General features: G+C 43.5%; 1 protein-coding gene across 9 annotated transcripts in view; it reads right to left on the bottom strand.

Moving 5' to 3' along the window:
* The window catches only part of ZC3H7A (zinc finger CCCH-type containing 7A), a 37387-nt gene extending 18572 nt beyond the window's left edge, over nucleotides 1-18815 (bottom strand). For 3 of the 9 annotated variants that reach the window (XM_036411090.2, XM_036411095.2, XM_045571678.1), the window contains exons 1-7: nucleotides 18662-18815; nucleotides 6886-6987; nucleotides 5584-5623; nucleotides 3703-3900; nucleotides 1369-1527; nucleotides 619-699; nucleotides 488-526 (exon numbers count right to left, since the gene is read on the bottom strand). In XM_036411090.2, coding sequence (XP_036266983.1) covers nucleotides 488-526; nucleotides 619-699; nucleotides 1369-1527; nucleotides 3703-3900; nucleotides 5584-5623; nucleotides 6886-6953 — 585 coding nt within the window. In that variant the 5' untranslated portion in view covers nucleotides 6954-6987; nucleotides 18662-18815. Of the gene's footprint in view, nucleotides 1-487; nucleotides 527-618; nucleotides 700-1368; nucleotides 1528-3702; nucleotides 3901-5583; nucleotides 5624-6885; nucleotides 6988-8230; nucleotides 8251-11942; nucleotides 11966-17595; nucleotides 17615-17841; nucleotides 17866-18661 lie in introns of those variants that run through there. The other 6 variants (XM_036411093.2, XM_036411092.2, XM_045571677.1 and 3 more) reach the window with 6 other exon arrangements.
* Nucleotides 18816-25478: the final 6663 nt, after the last annotated feature.

Here is a 25478-nt window from a genome sequence, read left to right as displayed (position 1 = left end):
AGTGGTGGTATCAGCCAGCAGCACCACCTGTCTGTTCTGTGGGCCAGCATTTCTGACAGGTTCAGGAGCCAGTTCCAGAGCCACGAGCCTGGCCACCACTCACTCCCAACTCACAGTGGCCACTAGCATCCTAACAGCTCCAAGAAGACTTACCTATGAAAAAACAACTTGTTAACTGTGTTTATCCCAAAGACTCCCAAAATTATTTACTTGGCCTCCACCACTTTTTCTAACAAAACCTATCATCTCTGAATACCCTGTAAAATGTTCCATCAGACTTCAGGAGATACTGGGTAAACATGAAAGGTACTACTCAAAGTGCCTGCTTTCTTTTCACAGGCCAGGAAGCTCAGGCCAATAATGTGTCTGAGAAATAAAAAGGTTTCAAATAGACACAAACTAAACATATTAAAAGCAAAACTACTAATGTGCCTATCTTTGCTTCTTCGTTTTCATATTATGATTTTTATAGAAATAATAGCTTTACCTTGGTAGCCCTGTCACCAGGAACTGATTTTAATGACTGCTGAAAGAAAACAAAGACGAGAACTTAAAAACAGAATTGACTCCAGGTTACAAAAAAAAATGAGAACACCTGATGGAGAGAACTCGGCTTACCTCGGTTCTAACATATGCTTTTCTTATTTTAAATCCCAATTTCTGAGCTAGTTCTTGAGTTAGTTTTATTACATGTTCATCCTGAAACAAGTAAGAATATATATTTAATGAAAAGTTATATTTTACTAACTGTGAAGATTAGGCAAAACTTATGCCTGTCTCTCTCTCTGTCTCTCTCTGTCTCTCTCTCTCTCTCTCTCTCTCTCTCTCTCTCTCTCTCTATATATATATATATATATATATATATATATATATATAGCAACTGTTGCAACTGTTTTACAACCAAACAACCAGAACGACTGGAACAACCAGACAACCGGATGACCAGTCGCTATGATGCTCAATGCAGGAGCTGCCCCCTGGTGATCAGTGCACTCCCACAGCCAATTTCCCACAGCTGGCCAACCTCCTGTGGTCCCTTCCAGCTCAGGCCGGCTGCCCAACCTACCACGGACCTGATCTGGACTGGGCAAGAGGGCCCCGATCACCTTGATCACAGCCAGGCTGAGGGACCCTACCTGTGCACGAATTCAAGCACCAGGTCTCCAGTATAACTTATAACTTACAAATTTATATAACTGTAACGTATAACTTATATTCTGTCAAAACATTTGCTTTATGAGTAATTAGCTCCAATTGAAGCAGGCTGGTGGCTGGTTGGAAATTTAACTCTTTAGATGCCATATACCCACAAGGAATTAATAAAATGGCCATGATGTAAACAAATGAACAAAAATACAAATCTCATACCTGAGGCACCGCTAAGGAGCACTTGGCTACTGCGTCATAAGCCTCTCTGTATCTTCCCAAGTTACTTAGAGCCTTTGATTTCCGATACAGAGCTTTGCAGTTACTGGCATTTAAACTGAGGACTTTATCACAGTCTTCTATACTTTTATCAAGGAAACCCTGGTGTGGAAGACCAAATATAGTTAGCAATCAAACAATCTTGCACTGATGTCTTCCTGTAAATAAATGCAAACACATTACAACCCCAGGCTACTAAACCTCCTTTTAAACTCCAGGTTAGCGGTATTACTTTCCTTCTTAAAATTATTTCCAGTATGAGATTTCAAATACATAAAAGGAGAAAGAATATCATAAACACCTATGTATCCGCTACCCAAGTCAGACAAAGGTTAACATTTGGCCATAAAAGCCGCAGGTCTTCAAGAAAGAAAACACCTGCAGGTGTCACTCTCTGTCCTATTCTCCTACCATCTTAGTCTCCCCTTGGCGGATCTCATTAAAATGTCAAATGAAAATGTAACTCCCCCGGGACCGGTTTGGCTCAATGGATAGAGCGTCGGCTTGGGGACTGAAAGGTCCCGGGTTCGATTCCGGTCAAGAGCATGTACCTTGCTTGCGGGCATATCCCCAGTAAAGGGTGTGCAAGAGGCAGCTGGTCGATGACTCTCTCTCATCGATGTTTCTAACTCTCTATCTCTCTCCCTTCCTCTCTGTACAAAAACAATAAAATATATTTAAAAAAAAAAAAAAGAATCAACCAATGAACGCATAAATAGGCAGAACAACAAATTGATGTTTCTGTCTTTTAAAAAAAAAAAAAAAGAAGAAAGAAAGAAAATGTAACTCCCAAACAGTTAGAGATGAGAAAGGAACACATTAGAGAAAACAAAATAAATATCAATGAATGCTCGTTAACAGAGAACTAGGTGACAACATGGATTATTTTCACAGTTAAGTTTTACTGAACGTCCATAGTGAAGATTATAGGCACATCAAAATATGCTTTTTAAGAAAGCTTGTTAATTCTTTTGAAGGCTACCATGTTTCCCTAAAAATAAGACCTACTTACAGGTTTCCTTCTGAGTGAAATATAAGGCATCCCCCCGAAAATAAGGCCCCCCTAGGTTAAACATGAGAGATTTGGTCCACTGATTCTGAAAGAAATGGAGTCACAAGAAATTCACCAGGAAATTCAGGAATTGGATTGTTATGATGATGTTCCAGAAGATGATGACATGATTGTCATTGAATAAATGAGTAAATTCTTGATACTGTAGGATTCAGTTTGTCTGGTTTGTATTGACAACTACCGTACTACCATACCATATACAGGTAATAAATTTCCTTTATTTTCATTTAACAATAAATGTATACCGTATTCTTCTTCGTGGAAAAATAAGACATCCCCTGAAAATAAGACCTAGCGCATCTTTGGGAGCAAAAATTAATATAAGACACTATCTTATTTTCGGGGAAACGGTACCTTTTGGGTAAAAATCTATTCAGAGGACTGAATCTTGACTAAGAAGTGAATAATTAGCACAAGTACCTGACAGACACACTATCTCTGAACACTTGTATCTTATCTCCCTGGGCTGGTTTTAGTTTTATTTTTTTAAAGTGACACTCCACCCAAAGCCATATTCAAATAGGAATCTTTATAGATCAGTAACTAAGAAACAAGTTATTTTAAAAATCCCTAAACATTTGCCCAAAGCTGATTTTTCAAAATTTCAGCCAACTCTAAAAGCAGTTAATAACATCTTTACTTAACACTGAAATTAGAACCCAGCCTGTGTGGTTCAATGGTTGAGCATTAACCTATGAACTAGGAGGTCACAGTGTGATTCCCAGTCAGGGCATGTGCCCAGGTTGTGGGCTTGATCCCAGTCGAGGGCATGCAGGATGCAGCAGATCAATGATTCTCTCTCATTAATGTTTCTCTCCCTTCCTCTCTGAAATCAGTCAAAACATATTTAAAAAACAAACAAACAAAAAACATACACTAAAATTAGCCCTAGCGGATTTGGCTCAGTGGATAGAGTGTTGGCCTGCAGATGGAAAGATCCCAGGTTCGATTCCAGGCAAGGGCACGTACCTCGGTTGCAGGAGGCAACCAATCGATATGTTTCTCTCACATCGATATTTCTTTCCCTCTCTCTTCCACTCTCTCTAAAAATCAATGGAAAAATATGCTCAGGTAAGGATTAAAAAACAAAACAAACACACACACACACAAAAAACAACAGCTAAAATTAGATATTGACTTATTAATATACTATACTATACTATAATATACTATATTGAAACACTGTTTTAAAAACCACAACTCACCATATTAGAATAGCAAGCAATCCGATTTATATGTAGTTTCTCAATGATTTCTTTAGGTATTAAAATTTCTTCAGACTTTGCATAATCAGCTATATTCAAAGCTTCCGTGTATTGGCTCATCGAGCCATTCCAATCACCTTCCCGATAAACATCATTTCCTTCATTAAAAAGATTTCTCACAAGAGCATGTAAATATACCTAAAAAAAGAAAGTTACCACTTGAAACCATTTAAGGAACAAGTCGGGTATAAGTAAATTTTAATTTTTGTACCTACACCTTCAGAGGAAATAATTTGACAGAGCAAGAAGTACTGTTGTAAGAAATTACAAAATCCACGCCACTATCTCATTGTGGGTTTCATCTTGCTTGCTTTTTCAAGAGAAAATTCAGTTCTTAATTATTAAGAAAAATGCAGCAAAAGCACCCTGTAAATATTTGTCCACATTTCCAACTCTGTGCCTGGGATACATTGCTACAGGTGGACACTCTAGAGTCTAGGTCAAACAGAATGAGACGTTTAAGGCTTCTTACCAGTATTTCTCAACTGCCTTCCAAAGGCGGTAACAACGGGTATTTTTAGTGGTTTCTTTTACAGCATCCCACCAACACTGAGGAGCATGCAGGCACTTGTGTGCCTGCAACTAAAAATCTCTACCAATTTCTAGTGAAAGTGGTTCCTTTTTTATTTGTGTTTCTTTGATTACCAGTGAGGTTGAACTTTTCCACATTTCTGTGGACCATTTGTATTTCTGTTTTTATAACCTGTTTGCTCAGGCTACTTTTTCTTATTATGTAAGTATGTACATCCTTCTGATATGCAGAAAAGTTTTTAAGATTCCTTTGTGTTTTCTATCACAGCTTTAATATTTTAGAAATCCTTTCTTATCATAAGATCAAATAAATATTCAAGTCTTCTGTCTCATTTTGTGAATTCAGGTCTAAGTAGTAAAGAAAGCTGGACAGATCAACCTTTGACAATCGAGGTAACTTCTGAAATGCCACTTAACCTCTTTTAGACGCCAGTTCCAATTTAAATGTAAGGATTGTAAACTGAATTATAAAGTAAATGGATTATTCCATTTATTTGCAACCATCATACTTCATGATTCTACATCTGTTTGGAGGAAGGAAAGAAAGAGGGAAGAAGTAACTAAAATAAAGGAGAGGAAGGGACAGGCAGAAACAAAGAAGTGACAATTAGAAGCACCATGTCCCTCAGAGACACAAAACCACAGGTGAACTAACAGTCTTTAGAGACAAGAACCTGCAGAACTATTTCACATCACTGACATGCCTTACATTAATAGATTTACTAATTAATAGATTAATAGGTTCACCCCTGGCTCTTCCTATTACTGAGTCACGCTTTCTCACTGTTAGAACTTCTTTCTCCCAAATAAAAGCAGAAGATTCTCTGCGCTCTCCTTCTCAACATATTCTGTCCCACTTATTTTCGATGAAATGAGAAGTAGGCTAGAACTAATTTTCAAGGGGCTCAAGACATTAATTTTAAAAAAGATATATTAATTCAATATTATACTGAGAGAAAAAATATATAGGACAATTGTCCAAGTATGTAAAAAAAACAAATGTTGTCCTATATATGAGGGTCAGTATATCTTTTCTGTAAATGCTCAGATACTAACATTTTGGGCTTTATGGGCCATACAGTCTCTGTCCCAAATGCCATATTTCGTGAAAGCAGCCATAGAAGATACATGAACAAATTAGTGTGACTGTGTTCCAATAAAACTTTATTTACAAAAACAAACAACGGGCCAGATTTGGTCATCAAGGCCATAGTTTGCCAACCCTTGCTACATATTTACAGTTCACAGGCTACTGAAGAATGTTTAAGCCGACCTTCCCAGAATCATTACCGCATATTGTTCCTGTGTTCCTGGATATGACAGTGGTGACCTAAGAAGAAGAAACAAATTCATTTTAATTATCGGCTCTTATCAGGATTTGTTCATCCAGAAGGCATCTTAAACATGAAGATCTACGAGCTTGCTGCTGGTTCAAAGCATATTTTAAAGATTTCCTTCTCCTTATTCACACATAACTGTAGTCATGATTTAAGAAATCTAAAATTATTCCTTTGTCTTTTCTTGACTAAGTACATTTTCTTCTCAAATCTACTGCTATGGAAAGAAGGCCTAATGTTCCATATGCCAAAAATGTTTTAAAAATAGTACAGAACCATTAATACCAATAACCATTGGACCCAATTTACTGGCGTGTAAGGAGAAGACTGTCACTTCCTGGGAAGCACAGAGGGACCTCTCCTGGACACATCCACCCAAGCCACACCTGTCCCCTCACCAGCATGCCTTACAAAGGTCAGAGACTGAGCTTCTCAACAGAAACGTTTGATCACAAAAGCTCTGTGTTGACAGGTGTTCACTTTCATTCATCAGAACCTTTCTCATGAGATTAGGTTCAAATTCCTCAGCCTAACATTCCCAGGGAAATTAAAGGATTTCGGCCCTGCCAGACCGGTTTGGCTCAATGGATAGAGCGTTGGCTTGGGGACTGAAGGGCCCCGGGTTCGATTCCGGTCAAGGGCATGTACCTTGGTTGCGAGCATATCCCCAATAGGGGGTGTGCAAGAAGCAGCTGATCGATGACTCTCATTGATGTTTCTAACTCTCTTATCTCTCTTCCTTCCTCTCTGTACAAAAATCAATAAAATATATTAAAAAAATAAAAAAATTAAAAATTAAAAAAAGGATTTCGGCTCTAACAATCAGTGACAGTAAGATCCAGGTCAGCCCAGCCAGCATGGTTCAGTGGTTGAGTATCGACCTATAAATCAGGTCACAATTCCATTCTTGGTTGGGGCATATGCCTGGGTTGTGGGCTCAATCCCTAGTGTGGGGCATGCAGGAGGTCTGCCAATCAATGATTCTCTCTCATCATTGATCTTTCTGTCTCTCTCTCCCTCTCCTTTCCTCTCTGAAATAAAATTTTAAAATATTAAAAAAAAAATAAAAAATAAAAAAAGATTCAGGTCAGAACACAAAGAAATCAAATGTAAAAGAGCAAAAATTACTGCTGGAACAAAATACCTAACTTCTCATCCAAATTAACGGGACTTGTGATATATAACTAAAGGTTTCTTAATCTCTGTGAAATGTATAGCATTATCAAAGTTATTAGGGGATGAATTAAGCTCTTACTGTATAAATTGTAGTCCTTCCTTAATGCTCTGCTGCCTTTTTCTTCTCTCCTCGGACACACTGGACATGTTACCCCACACATTCACTTTCTAAGTGAACAATCTGGAAAGAAAGAATACACAAAATTGCATCAGGCAGCACAACCTGGACCTGTTAAAATACCCATCGCTTAAGGTTATGTCACTTATTTGTTGTGGACGCGTGCCTCTATGCCGATGTGACTCTCCAGTTCTCAAAGCCAAGAACCCCGTCTGCTTTCCTGTGCGGGGCCTGCTGTCCAGCTCACACAGCAGAAGCTTCTTAGACTCCTTCAGGTTACACAGCCAGGCGGACTGGGAAGGCTCCCCCAAGCACTCTCCTTGAAAAAGCCATTTCTCTCCCCTCCCTTCTCTCCTCTCCTTCAGCCTCAGGATTTGTTTATTCCCTTCCTACACGCGCACGGACGCTGCCCTGAACAGTCCCGGCCTTGTTTTGTTCTGGAAGCTCTCCAGAAGTAAAAAGGTTTCACATCCGCTTGCCTCCGAGGGAGTCTGACTTCCTTACCAGCAGACTCTAAACCTGAACACTTATTTCGTTACACAAACTTCTGAAATAATCCTTGTTGATACAACTGATAAAAAAAATAAATGATCTAGCCCAGCCAGTGTGCTCAGTGGTTGAGCATCAATCTATAGGAGGTCATTGTTCAACTCCTGGTCTCGGCACATGGGGGGGTTGTGGGCTCCATCCCCAGTGTGGGGCGTGTAGGAGACTGCTGATAAATGTTTCTCTCATCATTGATGTTTCTATCTCTCTCACTCCCTCTCTGAAATGGATAAAAATATATTTTTTTAAATTAGTGATCTAAATGAATTTCCTTCCATTGGAATTTTCTGGAAAGTTAAGTGTTTACCTTCCAGGTAACTGGCAAATGTCAATACGTATCCTTGCTGGTAGTATCTAACCCACTAATCAGTGTTCATTAGGGAGCTCCCAGCAAATCAGAGGACCGCAGGGAAGAGACTGTGATAAAAGAGCATCTCCAATGTCCTAACTAGGGTTTCTCAAGCTCAGCACCGCAGCTGACGGATGTTAGCATCCCAGTCTCCAGCCACCAGATGCCAAGTAGCACTCCCTCCCCCATCTCTTGTGACAACCAAAAAGGTCTCCACATGCTGTTAAAGGTGCCCTGCAGGGGGCGATTGGACTGGGTGGGGCACATCACCCCAGGGTACAAACCCCTGAGATCTAAGCCTCAGGAGACATCTTATCACATAAGCCATGTATTTGGACCCACGTGACAGATAGGAAAATGTCACTCATGTTTCAAATATGTGACTGAAATGTTTGTTTCATTACTGCTTACCACTGTGGTCTGGTCTTTAAATCTACCTTTTTCTAAGTGTAGGGGTGAGGATGAAGGTTGGAATGCCCCAAAGGCTGACAGCTGGTACTACCGTATTTTTCAGACCATAAGACGCACTTTCTTTCCCCCAGAAGTGGGGGGGAAAAGTCCCTGCGTCTTATGGTCCAAATATAGCCTACACATATACTTTAAAAAAAAAGTTTTTTTACTTGCCAGGCTCTGTGTGGTATCTGTGTGCTTGCCCGGCTCTAAAATGGTTCTAAATGCTGCTGTTTCCTTTACAGGGTTGATACATGTGTTTATGACTGTGATGTTGGGTTTTAATGCACATAAAATATTTTAGGACACTATTTGTTTCAGAATCTTTTTTTTCTTCATTTCCCTTCTCTAAAAACTGGTGCGTCTTATGGTCCGGAGTGTCTTATGGTCCGAAAAATACGGTAATTCTTTTTGTCTTTTAAATACTGTCAGCTCTAAGTACTTCAATCTCATACTTAAAGGTTGGAACTTCACTGAAGTGTTTACATGGAAAGGATATAATATCAGGAACTTGCTTTAAAATAATCCAGCAAACAAAAAAGGGAGTTGGGAGCGGATATGAAACAGAACACTGATAACTGGTGAAAGCACAAGGCTTTTTCCTAGGACTTGCTCTACCTTGTAAGTTTGAACTCTTCCAAAATAAAAAGGATAAAAGCCTCTTACACTGAAGTAAAATGGCATTATTTCTGGAATTTGTTTTTTAACATATTTTTATTGATTTCAGAGAGGGAGAGGAGAAAAAGGGATAGAAATATCAATAAGAGGGAATCATGATCGGCTGCCTCCTACATATAGCCCACAACCCAGGCATGTGCCCTCGACCGGAATCAATCCCAGGATCCTTTGGTCTGCAGGCCAATGCTCTATCCACAGAGCCACACCAGCTAGGGCTTGGAATTTATTTTTAAGATTGTCTAGCCCAGTGGTCAGCAAACTCATTAGTCAACAGAGCCAAATATCAACAGTACAACTGACATTTCTTTTGAGAGCCAAACTTTTTAAACTTAAACTTCTTCTAACGACACTTCTTCAAAATAGACTCGCCCAGGCCGTGGTATTTTGTGGAAGAGCCACACTCAAGGGGCCAAAGAGCCACATGTGATTGGAGAACCACAGTTTGCCGACCATTGGTCTAGGGCACATGTGTCAAACACAAGGCCCGCGGGCCAAATCCGTCCCGCCAGGCCTTGCAATGTGGCCCACACCGTGCTGTCATCACTGCACTCCGCTGCGTTTCCATCACAATGACAGTTTATGACTGTTCAGTAAACCATTCGGCCCGCGATTTAGGCTGGATTTTAGATTTTGGCCCCTTCTCTGATTGAGTTCGACACCCCTAGTCTAGGGGGATGAATGGGTAAAAGTGAAACAATGTTGCCAAAAACATGGGTAAGTGCCCCTTTTAAACAATGGGAGGAATGTGTGAGTTCATTCAGCCCCTCTACTGGTACAGGTCTGACCATTTTCATGATAAAAAATGTAATTCATACTTGTATGTACAAAGTTATTTAAGGAGGCACTATTTGGAAAAGAATAAGAGAGCAGATTAACTGTCTTATCAGAAAGGAAATAACTAAATGAAGCTGGGGGAAAAGAGGCAAGAAGCAACTACCCACAATATGACCCCAGTTTTTTGTTTGTAAAAAAAAAACTCCAGATGGAATCCCAGAAAATTACAGCAGCAGCAGCTGAATGGGTAGGACAGTCTTTTCACTGAATACCTTTAAAACTTTTCTTTTGAATCCTATAAATGAATTATAAGTATTCTTAAAAGTCTATGTAGCCTCTGAGCCCTTCCTTGGAAAGATGGCCCTTCCAGGCCCACTAAGGTGGCTTTTATTTTATTTTATTTTGTTTTGTTTTGTTTTAAGCAGGGCCACCTCACAGCAGCACTTTAGAGCTCAGAGGCCTTGAGTCTATGGCAGCCAGATGCCTTGAGTCTATGGCAGCCAGGCCCAAAGGCCGGGACAAAAGCAGACACCAGTTCTCAGAAGCACTGTTCCCTCTTCAGTGAATGGCAAAACTCTCCCCACCTCTGTCCAGCCTGGTGAGAAATGAGTTTTGGTTTGCTGAGAAAGTCCATCTGTTCCTCCTATTGTTCAAAAGGGGCAGTTACCCATAAGAAGGGATGCCTGGGGAGTGATAATCCACCAAACTAATAGCCGTGGGGCCATTTCCCCAGCTAGTGCTGGGAAACCTTGAACCTGGACCTCTTAGGGACAAAGGGCAGGTGGCAAAGAGCTGACAACTCAGATAAGTGATTAAGAGGAAATAAGATGCAGATTCACATGAAGTATACACTTCCTTTACATGTTAAAGATCTGGAAGCATAGTATCAAGTGATATTTAGACATATGACAGAACATGAAATGTTGTATAATTTTCCCAAAAAAAATATTATGAAAAATTTTACACACACAAATTTTAAATTTCTTTCCACAAGGCACACCATATACCAACACCGTACCTATATTCTACAATTAATATTTTGCTATATTGATCACATCTGCCTGTCTTTACCCATTTGCCCATCCTTCTGGCCTTCCATCAACCTGCATTATATTGGTGAGTTGCAAAGTGAGTTACATTTAATTCATCAATTATAATTCACCTCTAACCTCTTCAACATATTTATCCTTACCTAGAATTCAACATTTGTTAGGTTCCTTAATGTAAATGCACACATTTTAAGGCAAGTTTTGACAAAAGATAAATTCATGTAGCCCAGACCCCAATCGTGATATACAGTCATGGTCACTCCTCACGCCCCTTCCCCAGCTGGCCACCCACCAACCACTGTTCTGGGTTTGTTTGTTTTTTTCACTGTAAATTAGTTTTACCTATAAAATAAGCCTCCTCCACCTCCCATTTTGAAAGAAAAATATCTATGCATTATACACCATCTAACTTTTGGATCCAGTTAAAATCTTGCCTCAATTTTAATGATAGAAAGAATTTAAGAATTTTATAAAGTTAACCCAACAGTCAGGTTTTTTTTAAATATATTTTTATTGATTTCAGAGAGGAAAGGAGAGGGAGAGAAAAATGGAAACATCAAAGATGAGAGAGAATCATTGATTCGCTGCCTCCTGCATGCCTCCCCTTCCTCTCCCCCCCACCCCGGGGATCCAGCCTGCAACCTGGGCATGTGCCCAGACCAGAATCAAACCATAGATCAATGCTCAACCACTGAGACACACCATCAGGAGTCGTTCCCCACCCCCTTTTTTTTTTCTTATTCAAACTCAAGTCATTGTATGTCACAGGTGTCCACTTCCTCCTTGGACCTGGGATTCCATCTCCCGCTGACTTCTAACTGTGAGAGCCCTGGGCTTCATCAGACCATCTCCCGCCCAACCGCTCTCCCTCAGGGCCTCCCACACTGCCCAGCTGTCAAAAACCCTCATCTGGGGCCCCTACACTCCCCAGGCCATCCCCAGGCAGATCTTGATACTCTCCACGGATGTGATAGTTCTACCTGGGATGACTCATAGACATTATAAACTGTTTTAAAAGTAGTATCTTATTATGACAATGAAAAGAAATATATCCACCCAACCCCATCACTCAACCACCTTTTTGTCCTTCCTGAGAGCAATCAACCACTGCTACCAGTTTTTCTGTGTATAGACATAGACCACAGAACGAACACACACACACACACAGGTGCATGTAAAAACTGGTGAAAACAGAGTAAGGTGTACTTGGTTACAGTATTACACCAATGACAATTTCCTGGCGTTGATGTCAATATAGTTATATAAGATGGCACCACTGGAAATCTACATACTTTTGCATTTTCCTGAGAGTCTACATTTCAAAATAAGTCAAAAGTACCCCATGATGTTATTTTTACTACAGCAACGGTAGGGTCCCTAGGCCTGGACAGTGATCACAGCTGATCTGTGGGGTGACCGGCGGGGAAATGGGGAAGGGGGTCCTGCTGGCACCCACCTAGGCTGGCCTGGGGCCTGTGGGCTGGAGGCAGCTCCTGTGTTAAGCGTCTGACCCCTGGTGGTCAATGCATGTCCTAGCAACCAGTCATTCCACCAGTCATTCCACTGTTTGGTCCATTTGCTTATTAGGCTTTTATTATATAGGCTACCACCTGGGGCTCCTAACATGTTCTGCACCTTGCTTTTTTCATGAATCACCTAATCCAGAGGGTCTTTCCATATCAGCACCTGAAAAACTGCTTTATCCTTAACAGCCATGTAGCCTGTTCTAGAATACGGTTGGACTGTAACTTCACTAGGTCTCTAGTGATGAACAATTTGGTTGTTTCCAATCTTTAAAATCCATCAGATACACAGGACCTTTCACATATGTGTATCTTCAAAGAATTTCTATATGATAAAGAATATATGTTGTCATTATTTTACCAGCTATTGCCAAGCTACCCCAAATGACCCTACCCAGAAATAGTACTTGAGGGTGTCTATTTCACTGCTTCCCCAGAAATTATCAAATCTTTTCATCTTTGTCCACCAGGAGGTGAGAGATACGGCTTCTGGGTTTTGACATACTCAGAAATGCCTTCAACGCTGAGATTATAAAATAATTATCCATGTTTTCTTCTAGTACTCATATCCTCTCATTAAACATATTTTTTAATCAGATCTGCCAGTTTACTATAAGGAGTGATATAAAGATACACTGTCTATATTTCCCTCCCAAATAGCTGCCCAGTTGCCTAAACTTCATTTACAAAAAGGTCCTCTATTCTATAGCAATATGTGCCAGGCCACCTGGCTCTGTTTCTGACTTTTATTCAGCATTTCTGACTTCAGTGGCCCCAATCCTCTGCCCTCCTCTCAATCCTAAGGCTTGGCCCAATCTTACCTTTTCAGTAATGAAACCTTCCAGCCAGTTGCTCAAACCAAAAACCTGGCATTACACTTTTCTCTCTCACATTCCACATCCAAGCAACCCACTGACAAGCCTGTGGGAGATACCATCAAAATTGGTGCAGGCATCCCAAATCCAACCACTCAAAACCTCCTTGGTCTTGTCTCACCATCTCGTATGAATGCTGTCATATCCTCCTCTCTTCTTTCAGCCTCTGTCTCAGCTCCAGTCATTTCCTCTGCCCCTCCCCCTTTCATGTCCTACAGTAAACTAAAAGGAATGCTCTTTTAAAAACAGAAATTAGTTATTAGCCCTGCCTAAAACCCTTCACTGACTTCCCTAAGCATTTAAAAGAAAACCGAGATGCCTTACCTCGACCTACCAGATCTGGAGGACTAACTTCCCGAAAGTCTTTTCACAACGTCCTCACCCTGATTCACTTACTCAGCTCCCGTCAGACTGGCCTTCGGTGTGTTCCTAAAATGAGTCAAGGGCTCTGTTCTTCTGGGCCATTGTGCCTGCTGATCCCTCTGCCCATAACACGCTTCCCAGATCTGCAGAGCTGGCTCCTTTTCGGTCTGGAGTCTTGGCTCATAGTAAGTGTACCTGTAGAGGCTTCCCTTTCCACCCTAAATTGTCATCACCTCCCATTATTCACTTTAAGAGGTACCCTGTGTTATTTACTCCTGATTGCATCACAATACCTAGGACCAGGTCAAGAAAAGCTTGAATGGAAGAAGGAATGAATGGAAAGTTGAGAGGCCCCAGAGTTAAAACCTGGTAAAACTGTTCACAAAAACAGGCAAGCAGGAGAAAGGAGGGTGTCCGGGAGAAAATGACCGGACATAAGCAGAGCTGGCTGTAGGGGACTCTGCCCCACCCCTGCAGGGGAGCAAGTTGGGGAGTAAATCAACTAGAGACAGACAGAGAGAAAAATCTGAAACCATAAGACTCCTGAAACAGTGCTGGGATGCCAGGGGAAAGCAAGTCAGACCCATCCCTTCTCCTTAAATGAAAAGGAAGTGGATTGGGGGTAGGGAAGCTTTCAACTGCATTTTAAGGCAAGAAATTCAATTAGATATGAATTTCATTAAATTAACTAAACTCCTACAAACCAGAACATCATCTTTCCGGAACCAGCCGATTTTAAAATTGTTACTCATTCTCAAGTTTTTTATAAGAAAAAAAAAAATACCCTGGATCTTTATTATAATTCCTTTAAGTATTTACTCAGGGCCTGTTAGGTGAAACTCATTATACTCAAGTCCAGTACAATGTACAGAGCTCATAACTGAACAATTTAAAATTTCAGTCTTCCTTAGCAACTTTAGAAACTAGCTCCCATTAACAGAAGACACCCAGGTAGATGACTGCAATAGCACAGGTAGGAATGACAGCTAACACTAGTGTGCTTACTCCATGCCAGGCATTGTTCCAAGTGCTTTACATGTATTAAATCTTTTAATCCTTATATCAATAGTAACCTTAAGACATAGGTCCTATGAGGAAACTGAAGCACAGCAACCAAGTGACAGAGCCAGATTTCAAAGCCAGACAGGCTGGCTCCTAGCCCGAACTCACCCACCACCCTCCTTTGCCCTGTAAGTGGTGGTTTCGCCTGGAGGAGGAGGGGCTAAGGTAAGCTGGCCCTGGGCTCAGCTCACAAAAACTAACGCAGCACTGACGGACAGGTGGACACCTGAACGCCACTCAAGAGGAACAAAATAAACATATGCCTGCATATACACTGACGTAAGTGTTCAAGGAACATAATCTAAAGTGATTTAGACAAAGCAGAGGGTTCGCACAGGAATGTAGTCAGTGAAGGATCTTTACTCCAGGGAAGTCCACTTTGCCCTACTATAATGTACTTAGATACTAAGAAGAAATATTAAAGGGCCTTATTTACAAGATGTTCTAACTCAGGACCAAAGAACATGCCCCCAGGGAACTGGACACTGTGCTAGGACTTTTGCCTTAAAAGGTATTCTGAAGTTTCAAGTGAAAAATTGTAATTGCCATCAGACCCAAGCTTCTGTGTAATGGCTAGACAAACAGGCAAACAAAAAGTAGTTAAAGCCTGTCTTGCAATGTTGTATTAGCTCACTCCGGCAACACTTACGAAAGTATGTGGATACAATATAATCCTCATGACTACAAATCTAGTCAGTGAAACATTATTACAGATGTGCTACCACCTTCTTGCACCTGTCTCTCCTACTGGATACTTTATGAGACAACTTTTCCCCTTCACTGAAAGAGAAAAAGCGGTGATGGAGGCTGTTGCTAAACATCAGAAAGGTAATCTGATAATGTTTCCCGCCCCCCTGGACTTTCATTTTGAAATCAGATACTTATGCCAACTGCCTCCTCCAGAGCCCAGCCCTGCTAGGGTACAGGGTTCATCTCACCTCATACACCACCTCTGTATGGAAGGAATCAACAAAAACGATGGGAAGACTCTGTCCAACCAGTGTGGCCCAGCAGTTGAGCATCGACCTCTGAACCACTAGGTCATGGCTCAATTACCGGTCAGGGCACCTGCCTGGGTTGCAGGCTTGATTCCCGGTAGCAGGGCGCAAGAGGCAGCCAATAAATGATTCTCTCTTCACTGATGTTTTTCTCTCTCTCCCTCTCCCTTCCTCTCTAAAATCAATAAAAATAATTCAAGTTAATGGACAGAATTATAAATATGTTTACATATATATAAAAAAGATATAACGCCCTGTGCGTTTTGGTTCACTGAGAAAGTCAATCTGTTCCTCCTATTGGTTTGGCTCGGTGAATACAGCCTCTGCCTGCGGAGTAAAGGGTCCCAGGTTCGACTGTGGCTAAAGGCACATGCCTGAGTTACAGGCTCGATCCCCAGTAGGGGGCGTGCAGGAGGCATTCGATCAATGATTCCCATCATTGATGTTTCTATCTTCTCACCTCTCCCTTCCTCTCTGAAATCAATAAAAATATATTTAAAAAAAAAAAAAAAAAAAAAAAAAAAGATGTAAAGTCTTCAGGACAAATAGTTTGCCCAGAGTCATGCATACTGCCTGTGACATACCCAGAATTGCAGATGAGGTCTTCTCAAGGACCACATTAATATCTTGCTCCAAATTTAGGTATTCTCATAAAATACAAAGGCTCTGGGTTTTATTTGTTTTTGTCAAATAGAAAATTACTGACTCTCTCTTACTGAGGTTTATAAGTTATGTGAAATTAATTAATATTAATTAACTAAACATATCGCTAAACTCATAAAAAAAATTTCTTGTTGGGACAAAACCTCAAAGAAAAGCACCTCGCTTAAAAAAGTGTCTCCTTTGCCGAGACCGGTTTGGCTCAGTGGACAGAGCATCGGCCTGCGGACTGAAAGGTCCCGGGTTCGATTCCAGTCAAGGGCATGTACCTTGGTTGCGGGCACATCCCCAGTGGGAGGGGGAGTGCAAGAGGCAGCTGATCTATGATTCTCTCTCATCGATGTTTCTAACTCTCTATCCCTCTCTCTTCCTCTGTAAAAATCAATAAAATATATTTTTAAAAATAATGAAAACATTCAACCTCAATATGACCTGATTCTGAGTTAAACATTACATGACTGTTTCCAGAGTCTTAGTACACAGCAGATAGACCTTTCTTTTTGAAAAAAATTCTGCCCGTGAACATGAATTATTCTGCGTATTAGAACAAGATCCTCATTATGCAATCAGCTCAAAAGTTCAGTTCAGCCGAGGGTGAGAAGGGGGTGGGGATTCCTGGAGAGCCTACAGAACAGGAGGCAAGATGCCATCAGAGAAGCAGGAAAAGATAAGCAAATGGCATAGGCTTCCACCCGCCCCTGCCCCCATTCACAGGCTCCCTTGGAGCCCTGCCCAACAGAAATATAATGTTAGCCACATATCTAATTTTGAATTTTCAAGCCGCCATATTAACAAAAGTAAAAGTAAAAGTGACATTAATTTTAACCTTTATCGGAGGAAAGGGAACTTTAGTTCCCGGCAAGGAGTGGGTCAAGATAACTTTAATAATAAACATTTTCTTTATAAATGTTACTTTTCATAACTAACTCAAAAAATAGATAAGATAGAGGGGGGGGGGGGGGAGTAAATGCCTGCAGAGCTGAATTTAAATGCCAAAAAAAGCTCCGGCCGGGAGACCCCACTACGGGAATTTAAATGCCGTCTTTTTAGTTAACCCAATATGTTCAAAATATCATCTCAACATGTATTATTGAAGCATAAAAAAATATGAACCCCACCATGTGGCTCAGTGCGCATCAACCCAAGAACCAGAGGGCTGCAGGTTCAATTCCCAGTCAGGGCACACGCCCAGGAAAAGCAGGTCCGATCCCTGGTAGGGGGCGTGCAGGAGGCAGCCAATCAATGATGTCTCTCTCCCATCCATGTTTCTATCTCTCCCTCTCCTTTCCTCTCTCCCTAAAAAAATCAATAAAAATATTTTAACAAAATTACGAGATATTTTACCTTTTTTTTTTTTTTTTATTGTAAGTGTTTAAAATCAGGTGTGTCTTATTCGCCAAAATTCGGCCTACCTATATTCCAAGTGCTCAAGAGTCCCCTGGGGCCAGTGGCCACCTTCCTGGGAAGCAAAGGTCTTCTAGTTCAGGCAGATCCTTGCTCTTTAAATTTAAGGCGGGTACCTCCTTTCACCCCTAATCATGCGGGTTGGGGGGAAAGACGGGGGAAATACCCAACCACTAACAAGTTCACCCAATCAGGGGGCAGGCACAACCTCTTCCCAGCCTGGCCACACCCCTGCGATGACCACCCCCTCCACCGGGAAATTCTCGCTCATGGCAACTGACAGGTCCTCCTTCTCCAAGGGTGGGCAGGAGACACCTAAACCCGGCGGTCTCCGCGTCCACAAGAAAGACGAGAAGCCATTCGCCGCGCGTCCCCGACGTGTGTCCCGCGCAAAAAAAAAAGGGGGGGGGGGCACGGGGGAGGGACTAACCCGAAATAAATGAGCCACGCACTCCGCGTGCATCCTTCCCGCCCCCCAAAACCCAAAATACTGAATGAGGAAAACCGCGATGACCGGAACAGATAACGAAAAATGAAAATGTCTTTTGGAGTTCAATAGCCAGAAAGGAGGTGTCCAGCCAACGGAAATGCATGCTGGCGCGGAATGGCAGGGAGAAGCAGCCCTTTTCGCCCCACCTCCCGGAGCCGCGCCCCCTCCGCCCCCCGTCCCCCCAACCCTCCGGCTGAGCCCCCTTCTTCCCCCCGCCAACCGGGAGGAGGAGATGGGGAGGGAGGAGAGGGGACCCCGGGCGCGCGCGCCCACGGCGGACCGAGAATCCGTGGCCCGATCGGGGGCGCGCCCCCGGAGCCTGCCCCCCTTCGTGGCGGAGCCCCCCCTCCGGACCCCCCGGGCCGCCTCGGAGGACCCCGCGCCCGCCCCTCCCCCGTCCGGGGCCCGTTACCGGCCGCGCGCGAGCACGAGGCGGCGGCGGCGGGCGCGCGCCCGGCCGGGGCCCCGCGCGGCGGAGGGGCGGCGGGGGTGCCGGCCCCGACGGCGCCCACCTACCTGCGGGGGCGGCCGCGCCGGCCAGCGGGCGGAAAAGAGGGCGGCGGCGCGCGGGGGAGCGGGCGACAGGGGCGGCGGCGGCCTCGGCGCTCGCTCGCAGCTTCCCTCCGCGACCGGCGGCGGCGGCGGCGGTGGCTTCCCGGCCCCCGCGCAGCGCCCTCTGGCGGCGGGAGGCCGCGCGCGAGCCGCCGGGGAGGCGCCGCCATTGGCTGCGCCCGCGAGCGTCGGTGCCAGGGGCGGCCGCGGCGCACGTCGGGCCGGGCGGGCGGGGACGGGGCCCGGGATTGGCACCGGCGGTAGCGACCCTCGGCCCTGCCGACCGCGGGTCCGTCCCCAAACCGAGCGCGCTGGGCCGCCGGGTGGAGCCAATAAGAAGCCAGATCGTGTCCAGGACACCCCAGGGCTGCCAACTGCTGGGTGGACGTAACATTCAAATTCATACGCGACTTTGTGCATTTGCTTTTTTTTTGTTTTTGTTTTGTTTTGTTTTGTTTTTTTCCTAATCTGCAGCCCTAGGGTTAGCACCGCATCTAGCAAGGAACTGACCTAGTTTGGGTATCAGGAAGCCTTCCGGGAGAGGCTGTTTATGTAGCAAGTGCTATCTGGTGCTTACTGATCTGTGATCAGTTACTCTTTGGAGCCTCAAAACAGCCATTCTTGTCCCCATTCGTATAGATGGGAGGGAGCACGGAGCTCACTGGCAGCTCTGGGATGGAGAGACAGCCTCCCACCTTTGGAAGGCCTGGCTGGTTCCTGTCCTCCAGGTCCCAGCTCAAATGCCACATCTTCCGCTGTATTTTCAACAGCCGGGCGCCCTGGGTCTCAGCAGGGGGCAAGGTAGAGGCCCCGCCCTTTGACCGGATGGAGCGTGGGGGTGTGGACCGAAAGGACACAGAGAAGACCAATGGGGACAGTGAAAAAGGAAAGCAACTAGAGCAGGATGACCTGACGGTGACGGGAGGGTTAGAGAGGGGCTGGGGATAAGCCAAGGAAGGCCTCTGAGAAGGTGGCAGTAGAGCTGAACCGGGAAATGAGCCCCAGAAAGAGGGAAGAGCAAGTGCAAAGGCCCTGAGGCTGTGACATTCTGACCCGAGACTGCTCATCACTCAAGTCTCTGCTCAAATGGCTTCTTTTTAAAAAAAATTTTTTAAAAATTGACCTGCCACACATTCATAACAGGTTATTAGAGAAATAAAACAAACAAAATTGACTTCTGGTTGCCTTGGTTTCCTTTCAGCTGAGCACCAAATTAGACATCTTAGGGAAAGAACCCCTTCTCCTAGCACTCATTTTGAACTTTGGGGATGATTTCTCTTCGGCCCATGGGGTCTTTGGACAGCATATCTACACCTAGGGAGTAATAACAATAGTAGTTCTTTTTTATGAATAAAGTTCTCTACGATCCTCAGCTGAAACTACCATGCAAACATGACAAAAGTGTATTTTTAATATATATCCACATCCTAAGTTCCCTCCAAAGGCAAAAGGTGTTCTTTATTGTTGAAGATACCACACTTTCTCAAGCTCCTGCAAATAACATAAGTAAATGTTATGGACTGAATGTTTGTGCCATCCCCCCCAAATTTATATATTGCAATCCTAATCCCAATGTGATGATATAAGGAAGTGGGCCTTTGGGAGATTAGGTGATGGGGGTGGAACCCTATTGAATGGGATCAGTGCCCTTTTAAAAGGGACAAGAGAGAGAGGATTTATCTTGTGAGAACACGGCAAGAAGATGGTCATCTGAAAGCCAGGAAGAGAGTCACCCCAGACTAGATCCTGATCTCGGGCTTCCCAGCTTCCAGAACTGTGAGAAATCAATGTCTGTTGCTGAAGCCACCAGAGCAGCTCGAGGGAACTAAGTCGGTGAACATCTAAGATTGAGTAGTTGGTAGGATAGTGCAATGGCGGAAAAGGAGGGCTTTGGAGTCTGGAGAACACAGGTCAAGTTCCAACTCACTCCTTACCCATCTGGATGGCCCTGGGCCAATTTCTTATATCTCAGAGTCTTAAATTCGTCATCTTTAAATGTGAATGATGATTCCTCTGTCATGGTGAGGAGTAAAAAACGTGTATGTAAGGCACCTGGCAGACAGGGTGTTCAATAACTGGCCATTACCTTTCCCTGGAGGTTTTGACTAATGAATGGATTAAGCTTTCCATCGTAATCTTTGGAGTAGGGAGGGACACTTGCGCCCCCCAGAAATTGTTCAGCATGCTCCCGGTACCCATGGAATTGCTGCTTTTGGAGAAACTGTTCTTGAGGGTTGTTATGAGGCTGGCAGGCCTCTTAGGTGCACTGAGGTGAAAATGTTCGAGAATCACTGGCTTAAAAATGAAACCAAAAAAAAAAAACAACCTTCAATCTTGGGGCCATTATCACAATGTCGCCTACAAAAATGGGTTGACAACAGGGGAAACCTCAAATAAGAAAGAATAAAAAAAAAATGGTCCATCTTGCCGTGGCCAGTTTGGCTCAGAGGGTGGAGCATCAGCCTGCAGACACAAGGGTCCCAGGTTTGATGCCGGTCAAGGGCATATACCCGGGTTGTGGGCACATCCCCAGAAGGGGATGTGCAGGAGGCAGCTGATCGATGTTTCTCCCTCATCAATGTTTCTAGCTCTCTATTCTTCTCCCTTCCTCTCTGTACAAAATCAATAAAAAAAAACAACATATTTTTAAATGGTCCATCTGCAACTATGACATACCTATACAAGAAAAAGAAAACCTCCAATTTTATAGCACTCAGAACATGAAAGTATAAGATATCTGTTTGCCAAATGAATATATGATACTTTCACAAGCCACATACATTTCATTTTTGCCAATATTCACACAGGAACTGCTCTGCAACCTAAATGTGAAGGTACGTGTAAGGCAAGAGAATTACCCAAGGGGAAAAAAGGAGGGGACACCTAAATAATTTGGGAGATTATAAAACAGACTTTGCATTTTACTTGTCTGCAATTTTCCCAGTAGATCTTAGGAGCTCTCCTGAAGGCTACTCTGCACACTGGCAGGAAAGCAGATCTATATATATATAATTGATTTCAGAGAGGGAGAGAGAGAGATAGAAACATCAAAGTTTAGAAAGAATCATTGATAGGCTGCCTCCTGCATGCGCCTCCACCCCCAACTGGGGATCAAGCCCGCAACCCAGGATGTGCTCTGACTGAGAATCATACCCTGGACCCTTCTGTCCACAGGCCAATGCTCTATCCACTGAGCCAAACCAGCTAGGACCAGATCTTTAGTTCTAAAGTGAGTTCCTTTGGTTCTCGGTATGGATTTGATACACAGTTTAATGCCACAATGTGTCCCATGCCCCCTGCTTGTATTTGGGGGATGTACCTTTAATATTCAGAAAAATAATTATTCCAAGTCTAGTAGCTTCTGAAATTGAAGGATCATGAGAACTCAAGAGTGCTTCCTTTCCAGACCCAGGTCCAGTTATCTCACCTGCTTCTCGCTGCCCTAAAGTTGGGGATGTGTCTTGTCTTCCACGCCATACCTATTTCCAACTGATTCTTCCTCCGCTACCCTTTGATTATGGAGTTAATACTGAACATAAGTCCTATCGCCTCCAGCCTGTGGGATCTAAGCCACTTCAAACTGGTCTTTCCAGAATCGTGGGTGGAAGTCAAAGAGCTCCATCCATCTGTTTAACATACATACGTGCCAACTCTGTTAAGGGCAGTTTGCTGAATCCCAAAATCTACTGGTCATGGTTCCTACACTCAAGATACTTAAAATTAAACCTGCTGTTTCAAGATCCCCATAATGGGGTTTGGGAAATGGGCAGAAAGGACCACAGAGACCTGTGATTAAGCAAAAACACAGATTAAAGGAACTTGATCTATTGGGATGGATGGTCCAAAATATTTCTTTTTTTTTTTTTTTTAATATATTTTATTGATTTTGTACAGAGAGGAAGGGAGAGAGATAGAGAGTTAGAAACATCGATGAGAGAGAGTCATCGATCAGTTGCCTCTTGCACACCCTCTACTGGGGATATGCCCGCAACCAAGGTACATGCCCTTGACCGGAATCGAACCCGGGTCCCTTCAGTCCCCAAGCCGACGCTCTATTCATTGAGCTAAACCGGTCCCGGCACAAAATATTTCTCTTTTAACGTGTGAGGTTATTGGGATGTGTGAAAATGAGAATCAGCATGAAATCAGAATGAAACTCATCTCTGACCCTGCCATACAAAAGATGCCTCAAAGAGCCCTAGCTGGTTTGGCTCAGTGGATAAAGCATTGGCCTGCAGACTGAAGGGTCCCAGGTTTGATTCCGGTCAAGGACACATGCCTGGGTTGCAAACTCGATCCCCAGTGTGGGACATGCAGGAGGCAGCCAATCAATGATTTGCTCTCATCATTGATGTTTCTATCTCTCTCTCTTTCTCCCTTCCTCTGTGAAATCAATAAAGATATATTTAGGGATGAGGGCATGTGACAGGGGATAGGGAAGGCTGGGGGAAGGTCAATGAGGAAAAAAAGAAGATATATGTACTACTATCTGTAATACTTTAAACAATAAGAAAGGAAAATATATATGTATTTTAAAAATAATAATCATCCTAATATATAAAGAGCCAGGGCCCGTCACAACCTAAACATCTGGACAGATGACCAAACACCAGGCTAGGGTCCCGGCCAGCACAGCAGAAGTCGGTCCTGGGTCCTGGCCGGCAAGGTGGGAGTCAGTCCTGGGTCCCAGCTGCCTGCAGCATGGGGCCAGGAGGAAGCTGTGGGAACAGGGCCATGCTGCCATCGGACTGGCCTCTTGGTACCTCCCCCTGCCTACAAGCTCTGGGGAACCAGAGCCATGCTGCGATCTGGGAATCTTGGTCCCTCCGGGCACCTGCAGGCTCTGGGGAACTGGAGCCATGCTGTGATGGGATTGGACCCTACCTTAGGGGTCCCAGATTGTGAGAGCACGCAGGCTGGCCTGAGAGACACCCCCCTTCCCGAGTGCACAAATGTTCATGCACTGGGCCTCTAGTCTCTCTTTAAAAACCCAGTGACCGAACAGCGGAACCACTGGAACAACCAGAACAACTGGTTGCTATGACAGGCACTGCAGTGGCCAACCGGCCCTATCTGGGCCCTGATCGGCACCCCCCAACCTCACTCAGCTCCTCCCCCTGGCCGGCCCCTCTGCCCCGCTGACCCTGCCCCGGGTCAGCCCCCCCCCAGTCAGGGGGGCCAACCAGCCAACTGCCTGTGGCCCCCTCCTCCCCACCATCCAACCTCCTGGGGTCCCTTCCCCCAGGCTGGACCCCTGATAGGCCTCCATCCCCGCCAGGCCAAGGGACCCCACCCGTTGCACGGTTCATGCACCAGGCCTCTCCTAATGAAATAAAAGTTGCCTCAAAGAAAACTGCTGTCAGGCTTCCTTTAATTTAACAAATCAGCAATAGAGTGCTAGCTTTAAGAGGGAAAAAATATGAGCAAGGATTATAAATGTTACAAAGTCTTCTATAGCCTCTGGCAGGGTGCCGAGGGAGGCTTATTAGGAAATGTGCCAAACCATCAATATAAAAAATGCGTAAGTCCTCCCGTGAGTAACCACATGTATATTTTCCAAAAATATATTCCAAAGCCATTTTCTCTTCTGTGATCTTGTTATAAAATGTACTTAGCATGAATCCACATCTGCTGCTCTAGACTTATTTATAGCAAAATTTTAAAATCAACATGTTTTAAATGTGAATAAGGAATAAAAGTGAATAAATTCTAAGCCTAAATCATGGTAATGTACTTGCATTATAAAATTTAAATATTAATGTAAAAAATTTTTAAATCCTGAGCCAGCTCTGCTCCCTAGCTTTCAGCATTTCATCCTTCAAGCCTCATATTTAAGACCTGTGTCTTCAACAGGAGAGAGGTTTCTGGAAGCATGCACTGCTACAGATGCATATGTGCAGAGAACCAAGTGTGTATGTGTGTGTGTGTGTGTGTGTGTGTGTGTGTGTGTGTGTTCCTTTGGAGGAAACAAATTTTGTTCAAAATTTTCATATATTTCACATAAGTTTACTATAGGATAAACTTAAATTTCCAGTTGTTGTTTTTTCCAGAATAAACTAGATTTTAGACATTCTAGCTATTGAAGAGCTTTCTATGCTTCTCAATTTAAATGTTAATTTTCTCCATTTCATCTATACTATCAATGAAGTCTGTCTAATCAGTGGTGTTTTTTGTTTTCAGTGTTGATCAGGAAATGTTATCCATAGTACACTTTTTAAAATAGGACATGAGCCCTAGCTGGTTTGGCTTAGTATTGGCCTGTGGACTGAAGGCCCCATGTTCGATTCCCGGTGAGAGCACATGTCCAGGAAGTGGCTTGATCCCCAGTGAGGGGCATGCAGGAGGAAGCCTATCGATGATTCTCTTTCATCTTTGATGTTTCTATCTCTCTTCTCCCTTCCTCTCTGAAATTAAAAAAATATATATATGTTATTTTTTAAAAATAATAAAATGAATAAAATAAAATAGAGGGGCATGAAAATTTAACAATGAAGTTCCTCTAACCAGGGTATCTGTATCATAGTGATTCAGATATCCTTGGAGGGCCAGTTCCTTCTCAAGCACTTTACTAACATTTTTTAAAAGAAGTTAAAGACTAGATATATCAAGAATGTTTTAGTTGCAAGGGATCTGTAAGTAGTGAACCCTACTTAAACTAGGGTAAGGCAGAAAGCAAATTTATGAGCTCCTGTAACTTAATCATCCAGGTAGAACTGGCCTTAGTGTCATCACAGTCCAGTTGTTCCCCATCTGTCAACTCTGCTTTCCTGTTTCCAGGCAG

The sequence above is a fragment of the Pipistrellus kuhlii genome, unplaced genomic scaffold, assembly GCF_014108245.1.
Source record: "Pipistrellus kuhlii isolate mPipKuh1 unplaced genomic scaffold, mPipKuh1.p scaffold_m20_p_4, whole genome shotgun sequence".
Taxonomy (NCBI): Eukaryota; Metazoa; Chordata; class Mammalia; order Chiroptera; family Vespertilionidae; genus Pipistrellus; species Pipistrellus kuhlii.
Note: the sequence above shows the minus strand (reverse complement) of the source record. Positions and strands in the feature narration are given on the sequence as shown.